Source organism: Barbus barbus (genome assembly GCF_936440315.1).
Source record: "Barbus barbus genome assembly, chromosome: 31".
In the NCBI taxonomy this organism is placed as follows: domain Eukaryota; kingdom Metazoa; phylum Chordata; class Actinopteri; order Cypriniformes; family Cyprinidae; genus Barbus; species Barbus barbus.
Window position 1 is genome coordinate 5,031,578 of NC_136759.1, and position 16,024 is coordinate 5,047,601.

At 39.9% G+C, this 16,024-nt stretch overlaps 1 protein-coding gene across 1 annotated transcript in view; it reads left to right on the top strand.

Annotated features, from left to right (window-relative positions):
* Positions 1 to 16,024, top strand: part of LOC306851432 (uncharacterized protein) — a 53,927-nt gene that overhangs the window by 30,462 nt on the left and 7,441 nt on the right. Inside the window, exons 16-22 of the mRNA XM_079387653.1 lie at positions 177 to 260; positions 367 to 409; positions 591 to 683; positions 918 to 2,876; positions 2,980 to 3,136; positions 9,372 to 9,803; positions 14,026 to 14,439. Coding sequence (XP_079243779.1) covers positions 177 to 260; positions 367 to 409; positions 591 to 683; positions 918 to 2,876; positions 2,980 to 3,136; positions 9,372 to 9,803; positions 14,026 to 14,439 — 3,182 coding nt within the window. The remainder of the gene's footprint in view (positions 1 to 176; positions 261 to 366; positions 410 to 590; positions 684 to 917; positions 2,877 to 2,979; positions 3,137 to 9,371; positions 9,804 to 14,025; positions 14,440 to 16,024) is intronic.

A 16,024-nucleotide genomic window follows, 5' to 3' on the forward strand; every position in this document is an offset into this window, starting at 1 on the left:
GCGCCTACTGCTCAGGCCGCTGAACTGGCACTACTGAAGTGTCTTTATGTCTGTATTTGTAAATCTGGTTTTTGCTCATCCATGTTAAGTTCACAGAACAATCAGTTAATAAAAAAAAATTAAAAATAAAATTATAACCCTTGGTTTAGACTATTAATGCCTTTTTTTGTGCTCAGGCTATTCATTTACCACATAAAGAAGAGAGAAAATCACATGAGGAATTCAGAGAATTGACTGCAAGAGTGACTGAACTAGAAGCGGTAAACATCAGATCCTTTTTAGACAACTCACCTGGTACAAATGTTTTGATACTCTTTAAGTATTGTTCAAAAGATTTTAATTAGTATTTTTTTTATTTCCCCTCAGACCTCAAAACGTTTGTGCAAAAGATTTGAAATTCACTGTAATGGTGGGTAAATACAGTATTGGTTGATTTAAATGCACTATTTCTGTCACAGAATCACTTCACTTTTTCAGTGAGTTTGCAAATATTTTCTGTTGGATGAAGATGCTTTACTGTATACAAGTTATTTGTTGCAGCATTTTAATGTGTTTACTAAGTATGTTTTTTGTCTTTGTATTATTTTCAGATTTTCCCTCCGATGTAATTGAGATGGTTGCTCTAGGTCGCCCTTTAAGCCTTGGAATGTTGTACGACAGTCAGAGAAATTCATTTTGCCAAGGTGAGGTTGGAGAGGCAAAATTTTAAGTAAACAATAAGAAGCAACTGTGGCAGAAAAGAAAATGTTGTAATTAGTTTTTTCCATCTGTCTTGTCATTTATATTGTGCCGTTTCAAGAGCTTAAAGAAATGTTTAGGATTTAAAGGCAATTTTTAACCTGTACATAAATTCTATTTACAGTTTTGAAAAATAAAGCAAGTACTTTAGTAAAATCATATGTTGAATGTGTTTGCAGATTTCTTTATGTGGGATGAAGATACATTAGCCCGTATGAAAGTATCTTTACCTCGACCACAAACGTTTGTGAAAGTGTTGGAAAATGACTCCCTTCAGGAAAGATTCAGAGTCCTTGAAATGTCCCCAGTGTTACAAGCTGGCTCACAGACTGGACAAATAAAAGTGAATGGGGCTGCAGCTTTTCTAAACCACTCAGAACAGTCTCAACATCAGGAAAGAGCAACACTACACTACAGAACCACTACCAGGCTGGACATGATCAGCCAAAGATTGTTACAGGAAGCAGCGCCACCTGCAGTGGTTGGTCAAACCACAGCAACACATGTGGTCATCGCTGTGTTCTTTGGAGCTCAGGCGTTTTTGGTTTTTGATAGTGACAGCTCAAATCATGAGAAAAATGTGCAAATTGTTGATGTCTTAAAAATTATGACTTCTACTTTTTGTTCAAACCATATAATTTCAAGCTTGAATGCCACTGAAAAAGCTAAAAGCTCATTGCTTTCTTGTAGTCTCTACATTGATGTTGGTGATTGGAAGAATCCAGTGTCTTTTGATAAGGCAGTGGAGATCTATGGTTCTCTGCCAACACTGCTTGGATGTAAAGATGAGCGAGCAGTTCCTCTCAAGATCTGGCTCTACCCTCTGAAGAACCTGAACAAGAGCTCTGTGTGTGCTGCTCTGACTGGAGTCAATGAAAGCCTGATTCAAAGAACTGAGACCATTCTGGAACATCTGAGAAAACATATCAGGATCTGTCAAGACATGATAAAAGACCATGTCAATGTAAAAGTAATTATGCAGTTTCAGACTCTGGAAGATAAACTTATAGAGTTTGTCGAGCTTCTGCAGGAATACCAGACAACATTTCAGAAAGGAATCATAGACATTGTTCACATCAAAGAAGGGAAAAGAGAGAAAAGTTTACAGGATCTCCTTAAGAGGCACAGTCAGTCGCTATTTAGTGCAGAGAAAACAAACCAGTGGCTGGAGAATAAAGAAATTGAGCTGAAGATTCTGAATGACTTCAGAGCTGCAGACATCCCTGTTGTGAAATCGCAGGCAGAGTTACAGCAGATCATAAGTCAACCTCAGATAACCAGAGTAATGTGTCTCACTCTTTACTCACCAGATGTAGAAGATTACTTCCTCACTGCTCTCAGGCAGTACACTGAATCTGATCACATTATACAAAATGATTCATTCCTGTTTAGGCCTGTTGGCATCAATGATAAGGAGATTATTAAAGTACAATTGTTTATTGCTGCAAATGAAGATGCAGAGCAAACCAAGTTCATTGCTGCGTTGATAGCTAGTGATGATTTTCCAGAATACTCTGTGCAGTTTTATCGTGATGGAAGGATTGTGAGCAGAAATGTGAAGCTTGGAACAAAATCAGATCTTTTACAGATATCTCACATAAAACACACCAGTGTGTCCCTGAAACTGAATCAACCAGAAACCAAGAAGATTGAGAGACATGTGGTGGAGTACAGGGCTTTGGGTGATTATGGAAGCAACAGCGATACTTGGAAAAAGATCGATTTTGATGCTACAAATATCACAGAAACCTGTATGATATCAGATCTAAAGCCTGGCCATCATTATCAGCTAAGGTATATATTTGTTGAGCAGGACTGTATGAATTTTAGTAGGATTGTGAACTTTCATACGGTGGTTGCAGCAACACCTGGGAAACCCTTAGTAAATAAGCTGGACAGAGACACTCTTAAAGTCACCTGGTTGAGGGCTGAAACTGATCAAGGTTTTCCAGTGCTGTGGTATAATGTTGAATATAAAGAAGCAGGATTGGAGGGCTGGTCATCAGTACAAACAGAAGGACCTGAGTGTGAGTGTACTTTAACTGTACTTCACAGCACCTGCTATAGAGTCAGAGTCTCTGCTGTCTATGAGGACATCACCAGCAAACCTAGTGAGGAGACACCAGTACCAGTGGATGGTGAGATATACATGTTTAAAATATAAATTTGATTTAACCAAAAATCAAATGATTTTGAATTTGTGTGCTTATTTTGTTTGTCTGATTTTATTGTATCCTGCAGTTTGGAACATTAACCTGTCAAAAAGAAAGAGCTCCATCCTCCTAGAAGTGCTGAAACTCCAAACAGAGAAGAAACCAGTAGAGCTGATAGACTGGACAGATGAAGAGAGTGAAGTAAAGGGATTCCTCCAGTGTCTGCCCTACATCTCACAGCTGAGGTGAGAGTCTCATGGGAAACATTTATTTACATTTATGAGTGATTTGTGTGACATGTGTGTGTGACTGAGACTTGGCAGAAGCCTAATGATAATTTTAATTTAAATCAAACAGTTCCATCAGGATATGAATATATATGTAAACCTTGTTGTTCTGGTAAGGGGGGTGGCCTTGCACTTATTTATCGTGACAGTCCAACACATAATAAGGGACATATTTTAGATCTTGTATGCTGTTCTGGTGTTATGCCTTATAATTTTACTTCAACTGTATCTCCTATTTCGGATCACATTATATTTTTTTTATATTTCCCTTTTTTTGGCAAGAGTAAAACCTCAACGCTCTGTCTCATTTCGTAATATCAAAAATATTAACCTTAATGTTTTGGATGGAATGATTGATTACTCTGTAAACCAGTGCTGCTTTTCTACTTCTACATCTGATTTGGTACACTTTTATAATAACAGTCTGTCTCAAATACTTGACACTGTGGCTCCTATGAGTGTAACATGTCAGTTTTGGTTTTGTTCTGTTTCTACCTTATTTGGTTCTTCCTGTTTTAGTTCCTGTCCTAGTTCTGTTAATTAATGATCCCCTTCACCTGTGTTTGATTAATCATCTTGTTTCCTCGTTTGTTCCTCTCCCTTTATAAGTCCTCAGTTCTGCCTTTATGTTTGTCGGATCTTGAGTTTACTAAATGTCTAAGTGTGTTGAAGCTGATCATTAAAGGTTACTCTTTGTTTATGCGTTCATCGTACGCCTCCTTCATCCACAACCACTGACACGTTACAGAAGATCCGACCGCTACAGAAAGCCAGACAAACGCCGGAGACCACGGAAAGCATGACTCCGGCTGAAGTCGCACTATGCAGGTTGCGGCAGGGCGGCCTGAGGTTGGCGCGATATGTGGAGGAATTTCTCGAGCTTGCCAACCGGTTGAGCTGGCATGACGCAGCTCTGGGTGCGCGTTTCCTGCTGGGGTTGACGAGGTCATCCGCTGTGAGCTTCCCACAGGTCATTTTTCCTTGGTCGAACGTATTAACCTAGTCTTCTTCCTCAATGGGCTCGACGAAGAAGTAGAGGAGATTCCCCAAACTCGTCATTCCGCTCCAGCGGGAACGCACAGCGTCTCCCCAGCTCATTCCTCGCCGGGATCCTCCACATACCTCGCCAACGGCTCCTCCCGCCTGCCCAACCCTATAGTTTCGCCATCCGTGGCGAAGAGAAGACCGCCGCAGAGGGTGAGGAACGGCGTCCCCGGTGATAATTGTGCTTCCGCCCGCGGCGAGGAGGATGCCGCCGAAAAGGGCGATGAACGTTGCGCCAGCTGCGGTGAAAAGGGTTCCGCCGCCCACGCCTCAGATTCAGGACAGGGGGCTATTGGATGAGGCTCTTCCCCCGGAATTCTCGGCTCCCATGCTCACGCCAGTGACTACTCCTCGCCAGTGCCATCCAGTGCCTGCTCCTCGTCTGTGTCCTCCTGTCCCTGCACCTCGCAAGAGGGTCCCGTCCAGCCCGCCTGAGTTCCCGCTGGTCCCGTCCAGCCCGCCTGAGTTCCCGCCTGAGTTCCCGCTGGTCCCGTCCAGCCCACCTGAGTTCCCGCTGGTCCCGTCCAGCCCACCTGAGTTCCCGCTGGTCCCGTCCAGCCCACCTGAGTTCCCGCTGGTCCCGTCCAGCCCACCTGAGTTCCCGCTGGTCCCGTCCAGCCCACCTGAGTTCCCGCTGGTCCCGTCCAGCCCACCTGAGTTCCCGATGGTCCCGTCCAGCCCTGCGCCTCCCGTGCGCCCTCTAATGTCCGCGCTACAAGAGCGCCCCCAAGTGTCCGCGCTGCAAGAGCGCCCTCCTTCGTCTCCGCTGGTTCTATCCAGCTTCGCGCCTCCCGTGCGCCCTCAAGTGTCCGCGCTGCAAGAGCGCCCTCAAGGGTCCGCGCTGCAAGAGCGCCCTCAAGGGTCCGCGCTACAAGAGCGCCCTCCTGCGTCTAAGCTGGTCCCGTCCAGCCCTCCTTCGTCTCCGCTGGTTCCGCCCAGCTCAGCGCTACAAGAGCGCCCTCCTACGTCTCCGCTGGTTCTATCCAGCTCCGCGCCTCCAGAGCGCCCTCAAGTGCCCGCTCCTCCAGAGCGCCCTCATGTGCCCGCTCCTCCAGAGCGCCCCCAAGAGCCCTCTCCTCCAATATGGCCGCCTGAGGGGAACTTTCCCAAAGACATTTTGGGGGGGGGGCCATATAGTCTCAGTCTGTGTGGCCAGGCCAAGGCCACGGAGCACCCCGATCCGCCAAGGCCGCCCAAGGACCCCGATCCGCCAAGGTCTCACAAGGACCCCGATCCGCCATGGCATGCCGAATCTCCTGATCCGCCATGGCCTCCCGAGTCTCCAGTCCCGCCAAGGCCTCCCGAGTCTCCAATCCCGCCATGGTCTCCCGAGTCTCCAGTCCCGCCATGGTCTCCCGAGTCTCCAGATCCGCCATGGTCTTCCGAGTCTTCAGATCCACCCTGGAGGCTTCCCTTGTCTCCTCCCTGTCCTGGCCTGCTCCAGCCTCCAGGGCGCCCGCCCCCCCCTCCCCGATGTTGCTGTTACGGTGCGGGACGCACCTTCCGGGAGGGGGAGATAATGTAACATGTCAGTTTTGGTTTTGTTCTGTTTCTACCTTATTTGGTTCTTCCTGTTTTAGTTCCTGTCCTAGTTCTGTTAATTAATGATCCCCTTCACCTGTGTTTGATTAATCATCTTGTTTCCTCGTTTGTTCCTCTCCCTTTATAAGTCCTCAGTTCTGCCTTTGTTTGTCGGATCTTGAGTTTACTAAATGTCTAAGTGTGTTGAAGCTGATCATTAAAGGTTACTCTTTATGCGTTCATCGTACGCCTCCTTCATCCACAACCACTGACACGTTACAATGAGGACCCGCATTTTATCTTTTGTTAACCCTTCTCCTTGGTATACTTCTGAACTTCGTCATCAAAAGGCTTTAGGTTGTCGATTGGAGAGACTATGTACTAAGTACATAACTAAGTACATAAACAGATGTGTTCTGAGCATCTGGTTTCCTACAAGGTTGCACTAGAAAGAGCAAAATCATTGTTTTATGCAAATATTATTTCTAATGGACAGTCTAATACAAGGACTTTGTAACAAGTACTGTTAACAAACTTGAAACCTCACAATGCTGTCTCACTTTCTCGCATTCAATGTGTCTTATTCTAATTTTTTAAACTCAAGATTGACAGTATACATCATGAATTGCTTAATTCTGTTTTAATGTCTAGTGATTATGAAAATGGACAATAATATTTTTGGTCAGCAAGTACTTTAAATTTTTAGCTGCCTTCAGTTGACTGCATTACTAAGCAGATCATGAAGTCTAAGACTTCTACCCGTTCACTTGATCCCTTACCTACTGCTTTAGTTAAGTCTTGTATCCATTCAGTTTCCTCTATTATTACAGCAATAGTGTGTTCTTCATTATCAACTGCTACTGTTCCTTCATCTTTAAAAACGTTTTCTATCACTCCAATTCTCAAAAAGACTGGTGTTGATCCTAATGATTTAAATAATTACAGGCCTATTTCTAATCTGCCTTTTATTTCAGAAATACTTGAAAGAACAGTAGCAGCTCAACTTGAATCAAATCTGCAAATTAATTATATTTATGAGCATTTTCAGTCAGGTTTTCGACCCAAACATAGTACAGAAACAGTTCTTGTTAAGGTTATAAATGATCTTCTCCTAGCTGCTGATTCTGGTATTCTTATTCTTTTAGATATTAATGCTGACTTTGATACTATTAATCATTCAGTATTTTTGGAACGGCTGGCTTGCATAGGAATAACTGATAATGCGCTTCTCTGGTTCTCATCATATTTAAGTGACAGAAAACAGTTATAGATTATATAAGAATATACAGTCAGATTCTGTTTGTTACTCGTGGCGTTCCACAGGGGTTGGTCTTCGGTCCGCTTTTATTTATCATTTATATTCTACCTCTTGGTCGTATTTTTCGCTCTTATGGTATTCATTTTAATTTTTACGCTGACGACAGACAAGTGTATATTTCTACAAGACCTAATGTTTCTTATCCTCCTCCTGACCTCACTAAATGTTTGCAGGATGTTAATATTTGGATGACCAATCATTTTTTTAAAGTTAAATACTAACAAAACAGAAGCCCTTCTTGTGGGTTCTAGATCTGTTTTATCTAAAACTCAATCCTTTACCTTATTTATTGATAATTGCCCAGAAACTTTTTCTACCCAGGTGAAAAGCCTTGGGATTATATTCAATGGTTTGCTTTCGTTTGGTTCTCATATAAGTAATATTTCACGTTCTGCATTTTTTCATTTACGCAACATTGCTAGACTTCGTACTTCACTTTCTCAAGATAGTACTGAAGTGCTTATTCATGTGTTGGTTACATCTCGGATTGATTATTGCAATTCTCTTTTAGTTGGCATTCCTGAAAAGCAATTTCATCGATTACAGTTAATCCAGAATTCAGCAGCTAGGATAGTTACTAACTCGCGTACTTTTGACCATATATCTCTAATTCTTTTTCAGCTGCATTGTCCTCCTGTTCGTTATCGTGCTCATTATAAAATTTAATTTCTTACATAAAAAGCTCTTCATAATTTGGCACATCATTATCTTTCAGATCTTCTCCATTTATATACTCTTTTGCGCTCTTTGCGATCATCTTCTGCAGACTTATTGTCTGTTCCAAAGATGAGTTCCTTTGATGGTACTAGGGCTTTTAGTTGTGTAGCGCCGAAGTTATGGAACTCTTTAATTTTGCACATTCGCCCGCTGGACTCAATTTCCCATTTTTTAAAGTTCAGATAAAAACGTATTTGTTTATAATAGCTTTTAACCCTTGTGCACCCTTATGGACATTTTTGTCCATTTTAGTTTTGTTTGTTTTGATAATTTTGCCTGTGTTAATGCTAACTGCATACATTTTGGCTCAGGTGTGTATTTTTATTGGAATTTTAATATTCCACCCTCATTTCCTTTAATAAATCTATTTTACACTAGGTACACAAAATTGTTACACTCAGCACCTTTTGGACAAAAATGTCCCCAATGAAACCCATTAAAACTGCTATTTTTAATCGCAGTCCCGTTTAACTGTAAAATGGGGCAATTTTTGTTAATACGCTTTCATCCTGTTGACAAGGCTTCAAAATTAAATTTTTTACTATTTTTTTTACAAGATGGGGCCATTTGTTTTCAGGTTTGGTCTATAAAGGGTCTATAAAGCAAATACTTGCTTTATTCCTGTTTTCTGCTTCTGCATATTATAGAGCCAATTGGATAAATAATTCAGCTATAATTGTGTGGGTGTGTTGGTATGGATGTCAGAGTGTGGTTTGTATGTGTGTGTCATAAAAACAAATTGTGTGTGTGTGTTCTTGTAAAAATTGAGAGAGAGAAACTCTACTGCAAATCACAAATCCAAGCACTGTGTACACCAGCAGGGTTTTGCATCTAATGGGGAAAATTTGGTACTAAAATTCCCAAACAGAATTTTACTGAAAGCTCATTTTTTGAGATATCAACCTCAAATTTGGAACACAACTTGTTTAGATTTATGGCTTTGATTTTCTAGCAGGTTTAGAGTTCAACATGTTTCATATATAAAATATTTATAAAATAATATATAAAATATTGTTCATAAATCATTTTCATATAATTAAACCTGTATAACTTGTTTTTTTGGTTTCACTTTTTAAACTTTTTTTTTTGCTTGAACAATATTCTGCCCTGGGTCTTCTTTAAAATGAGACCATGCTTAAGTCTCTGCTCCCAAGCTTCCAATTTTTATGACCGTTTTTTGACGGACATTTTTGTCCACTATGGACCTAAGTGTAACTTTTTTTTTAATTGATGCACAAGGGTTAATGATTTGCTTGTTTAATGTGTTAAATGTTGTAATGCTTGTGTTTTACGTTTTGTATTTTATTGTATGGTGTCCTTGAGTGTCTTGAAAGGCACCTACAAATAAAATTGATTTGGTCGTGTAGCAGAATTTAATTTCACACCACCACATGAACTGACTGAATTAAGATGCGGTTGTGTTGATGCCAGTAGTGCTATGACTAGAACTATGAGAAGAACCTCAAATGTTGCCCCCACACTCCAATTTTACCACTGCTGTATTCTACAATAAATTTATTTATCCTTTTTTAATATTAAGTTTATAATGACGAAGTATCCATCATATTTTTCATTGCTTTTGTGTCTTCACAGATTTGATCGATTTGTTTACTATAAGAAGCAAAGCTCTTTCCAGTTTCTGATGAATCTGACTGTTGCAGCATCAAAGTTTGAAACTACTGGAGAAAATTACACCGAAATGTTAACATCTGTGTATAGCTACACATCTTTCCCCTTCAGTGAAAACTACCCTAACCATCAGTGTGATTTCTTGCTGGATCTGTGTTCACATGTGAAGGACTATGAGACTCAAACAGGCAGGAGTGTCCTTCCAGCATTACAGACAATTTATCAGTCAGCTCCTGCAGTCTGGATCATAGACCTCTCAGAGAGAAAGAGCTCCATCCTCCTAGAAGTGCTAAAACTCCAAACTGAGAAGAAACCAGTAGAGCTGATAGACTGGACAGATGAAGAGAGTGAAGTGAAGGGATTCCTCCAGTGTCTGCCCTACATCTCACAGCTGAAGTATGACTCTACTAACATACATAAGAATCATTTATTACATACTTTAAGTTGAGTTCTATCAAGTCTAATTGTTGACTGAGATCAATTATGCCTTTTAGACAAAATAAATCTTTTTTACTTTGAGTAAATGTTAATAGTTCAATTAAATGTGGTATTTGGTGCACTGCTTTTTATGTGCTTGTGCAGTGACATGTAACCGCTCAGACTCTGATCACTGGTGCCACTGGTTCTGTGTCTTGCGTTTTGTTTACAGATGTAGTAATCATTAGAATCATTGTTCTAACTTTAGCTTTTAGGGAATCACTCTTAAGATTCGATATTTATATGATTAATTGAGATTAATCAGAATGTCCAACTTATACCTTGTTAACGGTACCTTATTAACGACGTGTCCAGCAAGCATTAAAATCAGCACGTTATCTCTTAACAATTGTGTTTATCTTATTCGCGGCCAACGATAAAACAAACCAAATAGTTAGTTATCAAGCTCATGAGCGCAGGTAAAACGTGATCTTGGCAAGTAATTTCAAGACGTGGAAAATCACATAGCAACAGACATGAGATTTCTTAATAGAATCAAAGTTTATTTCACTACTCTAACACAATACTAAGCTAAACAACACGAAACAAAAGACGTAAACAAACACACACACACATTCGTTGCAATGAATTGTTTTGATCTGAAGAGAGTTTTAGGTTCTAATGCTCGTTTTCAACCTGAGGGAAATCACACACGCATGGAACTCTTCTGTCTTTACTCTTAAAAGATAAATACAACCAGTTCAGCAGATTCAGGAGATTTTGTCTTACTTTCTCGCTTTCAGTTGAGTTCAGTTGTTCCCAGCTCAGAAAAGATTGCGCGCTGATGGTGGCTTGGTAGGTTGCTGTCACGAGAATACTCTTCAGTGGTTGGTTGGCCTCGTTCTGACTTGATGACGCTCCCAGGAAGTTGGTTCAGTTTCTGAGGCTTTTAGATGTTAAAGTTCTTTGGAAGCTTGAGTCTTGATCTCGGTTTACTGCTCGATCATGATGTTAAACGGCTGAGAGCGTCCAGCAAGGAGCAAGCTGAGCTTAAGCTTTTCTTTTCAATTTCCAACAACCAACTCAACTGAGACAGGTATCTGTTTTTAACAGGCCGATTTGGGATCTGCCCCCCCGGGCGACTGACCCAATCGGATTCTTCCTGTGGGGCGGAGCCCCGCCCTACACAGCCCCTTTTCTGTGCATACATTATCTGTTCAGTTATTTATCACATGAAAAACTTATTGACAGCAGATTTCTATTCGTATTGTAATCATGCATTGATGAGAACAAATTTCATCCACACCAGCTTACTATTAATGAAATCAGCTTTCATCTGAAACCAAACACCACGTATTTGACATGCACAAAAATACATATATCCTTTGTATTCATTACGCGGTTAATGTATCGATTAAACGATCCTAAATTCTACATAAACACATCCAGCATGTGAACACTAGGCATCAGGTGAAGTTCTGCATCAGAAGATTACAACAATATCATACGTTCCAATAACACAGTAAAGTTTATACATGTCGTGACCGGTGTTAATTTCGTTGACGAAGACGACGACGAAAAATATTCGTCAACGAACCTTTTTTCTGTGACTAAGACGAGACGTTGTCGAGCTAAAACTAATATCTGATGATAAAAGCTATGACGAAATTTATGCGCGTCTTCATTAACAAGACGAGACGGGACTAAAATGTTATTTGAGGACTACCGGACATTCAAAATACATCCTATAGGCTAAGTTAACTGTCTTGTCTTTCAAAATGTGCTTCTCTGTCATTGGATAAGGTGCGTTTGCATATCTAGTCTCAGTATGGCAGCCGCAGTGGACGGATAGGCTACCAAAACGCGAACTAGCGATCTGAAACAATGGCCTCAGCACCCGAAGGGTTAGGGAGTGGGTGACCAGACGCCCCGTTTTTCCCGGGAGTCAAAATTCATTGTCGATTAACTTAAAGTCAGTGAAGGTGCGATAGGCGGAAACGCGCTGATAGAAGTGCTCTCTCTCGCGCACGCTCCACTTCTTCAGTTCTCATACAGCGCACGATCAGTTCTCAGTGCTCAAATACACACACAGCAGTCCACATGTCTCTCATGTAGAGTATCTCACGGAAATACAGTCCGTTATGGTTTAAGTGAGCTTAAACAGGTGGGTGAAAACTGAATGTATGTCAGTAGGCTATTACATACATACCTTCTGTCTTAAATGGACAGCATTCCTAATTACTTACTTTACTTTACTTTTGTCATTTAGCAGACGCTTTTGTCCAAAGCGACTTACAAATAAGAAAAAGTAACTAAAACTAAAAAGTTACAACTCTATATACTATCTACCCACATATTTAAGAAAATAAAGAAATTAAATAAAATTGACACATGCATATAACAACATTTCAATAATAAACATATAAATGAAAAACTAAAATAAAAAGCGATACTACTATCCCTTGCCGGTGTCCCTGCCCGGTGGAGTCGCACGGTAGAGTTGATGGTCTTTACACTCTTTGGTCTTCACACTAAGAGGGCTTCACACGACGACTGCCGCGATATAATAACCTTTTTTATACCAGTCCAACAAATCATCATTTCAATTCAGCTGGACCCACTTTCCTGTTTATCAACTACAAATGGCCAAGCAAGTGCACACACTGACAAGATACGCTATACAGTACGAGACCAAACACGATTTCAGCAACTCTCATCCCAGTAAACATCATTCAGTACTCTCATCCCAGTAATTATCTGTCATCAATGTTAACCAACAAAAGATGTTAAATAAATGTATACTTAAGTAAATCTACTGTATCTGAAAAATGAGTTTAATTTATATCTCTACCAAAAAATGAAAATTTATTCCAGTTTTTCCAAATTCAATCCTTGATTCACATTTCTCATAAGCTTAATTGATTTGGTCTAAAGAGAGAAGAATTAATGACTATTTTTGTTTGAATAAAATAGCTACCAAAATAAATGTTGGTAACTGCAGTTTGACTAAAAGTAATGGCTAAAAGTTGACAAAAATGCAATGACTTTTCGTCGACTAAAACTAGACTAAAACTATGAAAGACTCAAATGACTAAAATGTGACTAAGACTATTAAGCATTTTCGTCTCAAGATAAAGACTAAGACTAAATCAAAAATGCCTGCCAAAATTAACACTGGTCGTGACAACCTTAATATATGTTGTGAATATAATATATATAGTGTTTTTCCAGTATATTGCTCCAATAGCAGAAACTAGTATAATTTTGTCCTTTTTTAGATACTTGAGCACGGCGTGGCGTCTCTTTGTCTGTTAGAGAGCAACAAGGCGCGTTCCTGGAATGTGCTGATAACGCTAGGTCGTAATGTCACTTTTTTGGGAAGATCTGGAGATTTTCTTAGTTGGACGTTGATCGTAAAAACATAATCTTCAACGATACCATCCTTGAATTTACTGCGTTAATGGAAAGAGATTGGGGAGTGTTTGTGTGAAGTTTCTCCAAATGACAAGGTCTTTTCCCTTGTTCGACTTTATTTATGATAAATCCAGCCAAGCACTTAAAGTTGCTTTTCTCTAAAGACATCCAGATGTCCTTTCTCCAATATATCCTGGTTTTTATGGTCCCAGGAGATAAGGAGGTTTGGAGCGAGCGGTGGGCTGGAATGGGAGCTTTGATTCTTGCTTCAGGAATGTTGAAATTAGGTGTGTGTGTGTATCCTGGTTTCGACCAGGTCTTACACAGATTTAAGTTGCAATGATTTCTTTTTAATAAATTTAATTACAGTGGTTATAAAGTCATTGTCGAGTTGTGGTTCAAGAATTTGTGTCTGTCATTGAATCTTAAGTCAAAGTCTAGTTATTTTCTCCCAAGTCACAAGTGCTTAAATTTGTGACTCAAGTCATGTAACTCGAGCCCTCCACCTCTGGTAATAAGTAATAAATATTATTACTGAGTAGTAATTATTTATGTTAAATGGGTGGTTTCAGGAAATTAATTAAATTGCTGACTTGTTTTCATCATGTTAATTTTTTTTTGACAGACAAAATGTAATTCCACCTCAGGCCAAAACTGACCACTGTAGATAATTGTAAAGACATGTTAATCTCTTTCCACTCTTCAGTTACATTGATCTGGAGTTTTATCTGACAAACTGTTTAAATAATTTCAAGAATATTTATGTCTCCTTTCACTCTTTCTTTAGATTTGCGGTACCACACAATAAAACAGCTGAATCATGGGAGAAAAGGAAGAGATTATTCATACTGGATTTGTGTCTGCAAGCTGCTCTCCATCAGAAAGAGACAATAGTAGGAACTGTGCAGATACTGCTATTATCTGTGAATTATGAGAAATGTGATTTCCTGCTGGATCTGTGTTCACATGTGAAGGACTATGAGACTCAAACAGGCAGGAGTGTCCTTCCAGCATTACAGCCAATTTATCAGTCAGCTCCTGCAGTCTGGAGAATAAAGCTCTCAGAGAGAAAGAGCTCCATCCTCCTAGAAGTGCTGAAACTCCCAACAGAGAAGAAACCAGTAGAGCTGATAGACTGGACAGATGAAGAGAGTGAAGTGAAGGGATTCCTCCAGTGTCTGCCCTACATCTCACAGCTGAGGTGGGTCTCTATGAACATAACAGAATCTATTACACACATCCTACTTTAAGCTGAGTTTAATGAAGCCACTGTTAACTGAAGTAAGTTATGTGTTCAGACCAATTCAATGTTATTTGTCAGTAATTGTTTTTCTTCATATAAATGACAAATGATTATGAAGCAGAGTGGCTGATACTGACCGTATGACTTCAGCTTTCCCTGATCACACAATGATGTCACTAAACATCAAGCGATAGATTGTCACGCACAAAAACATGCATAATCAAAACTATTTTCAACCCTCATTCTGCCCCTTTGGTCTGAAATTATTGTTATTTAAGGGAAGGTTTCATTAAGGCTTGAAAGTAAATGGCCACTGTAATGATTGGCTGACATCAGATACAACAGAACAAATACAGCAGTGCAGTTACAAATACAACACTACTTCAGTGTAGAAAGATACTCTTTGCAGCCAACATCTACCAGCAGAGATGAACTGAACCAAATTAACCAGTTAAGCCTTTATCTCTGACTTGTACTTGTAACGGGACGGACGAGACGTGAGACGTGCGGATCCATGTGCAAGCTTTATTCAAAGGCGTGGTCATAAACAGGCATAGTTCAATAAACAGCAAACAGGTATGGCAGGGACAAGACATGGAGTAATCCTTAGGGCAAGCGTGGGTCTTAGATCGGCAAACGATATCCAGAGGGCTTGAGAAGAGGGGTAGTCCGATAACCTGAGCAAAAATCCAAACGAGGTATACAAAACAGTGAGACAAGGGTTAATCCACAATACAAGGGTAGGAAACGAGACGATAAACAAAAATAAATATGATAAACTGCATCTAAGCTATTAAAAAAATCATTTTAATATTGAACCAAACTCATACCAAGTCGATGCTCTCTCAGCGATCAATAAAACTGTCAGTCAAGCAGATAGACAGGCATAATAGTTCATAATAGTTCAGTTTAATTGTTTATTCAACAACTGTTCCAAACCAATTTAGCAACAAAAATCACTATCTTGTACAGGGCTGGATTTAATTGACCTCATATTGTGAAATAGGCAAAATAATTTTTTCTGTCGGCCAGAAACCTCTTATTGGTATATTGTGGCTTTATTGTATACAGATGCACTTATATAAATGGTAACACTTCACAATAAGGTTCATTAGGTAACATGAATTAACTAGTGTAGTTAACATGAACTAAGAATGAACAATACATCTGCAGCATATATTAATGTTCATTTTAACATTTACTAATGGATTATTACAGTTTTTCTCAGTCGCTTTGGTGCATTTCTTAGATCAGAAATGAAATTCTCAAAACTACTTGTTCAACCTCCACATCATCTAGTCACTTGTGCTCATGATAAAAGCAGTTTCTCATTCTTTTGAACAAGCTGCAGTGCAGTTGCTACATTCATGCAGTTGATTATGAACATTTGTCTGCGGTTTCCTTCATTATCAGTTGCTAATGTCATGTTGCTCAATGTATTATATAGTTCTGTCCAATAGTCTTACCCTCAAAACATCTAGTCATTAGTTCATCTTATAAGTCATTAAATGCAAAATGGTTGATCTAGTTGTCATAAACTGTC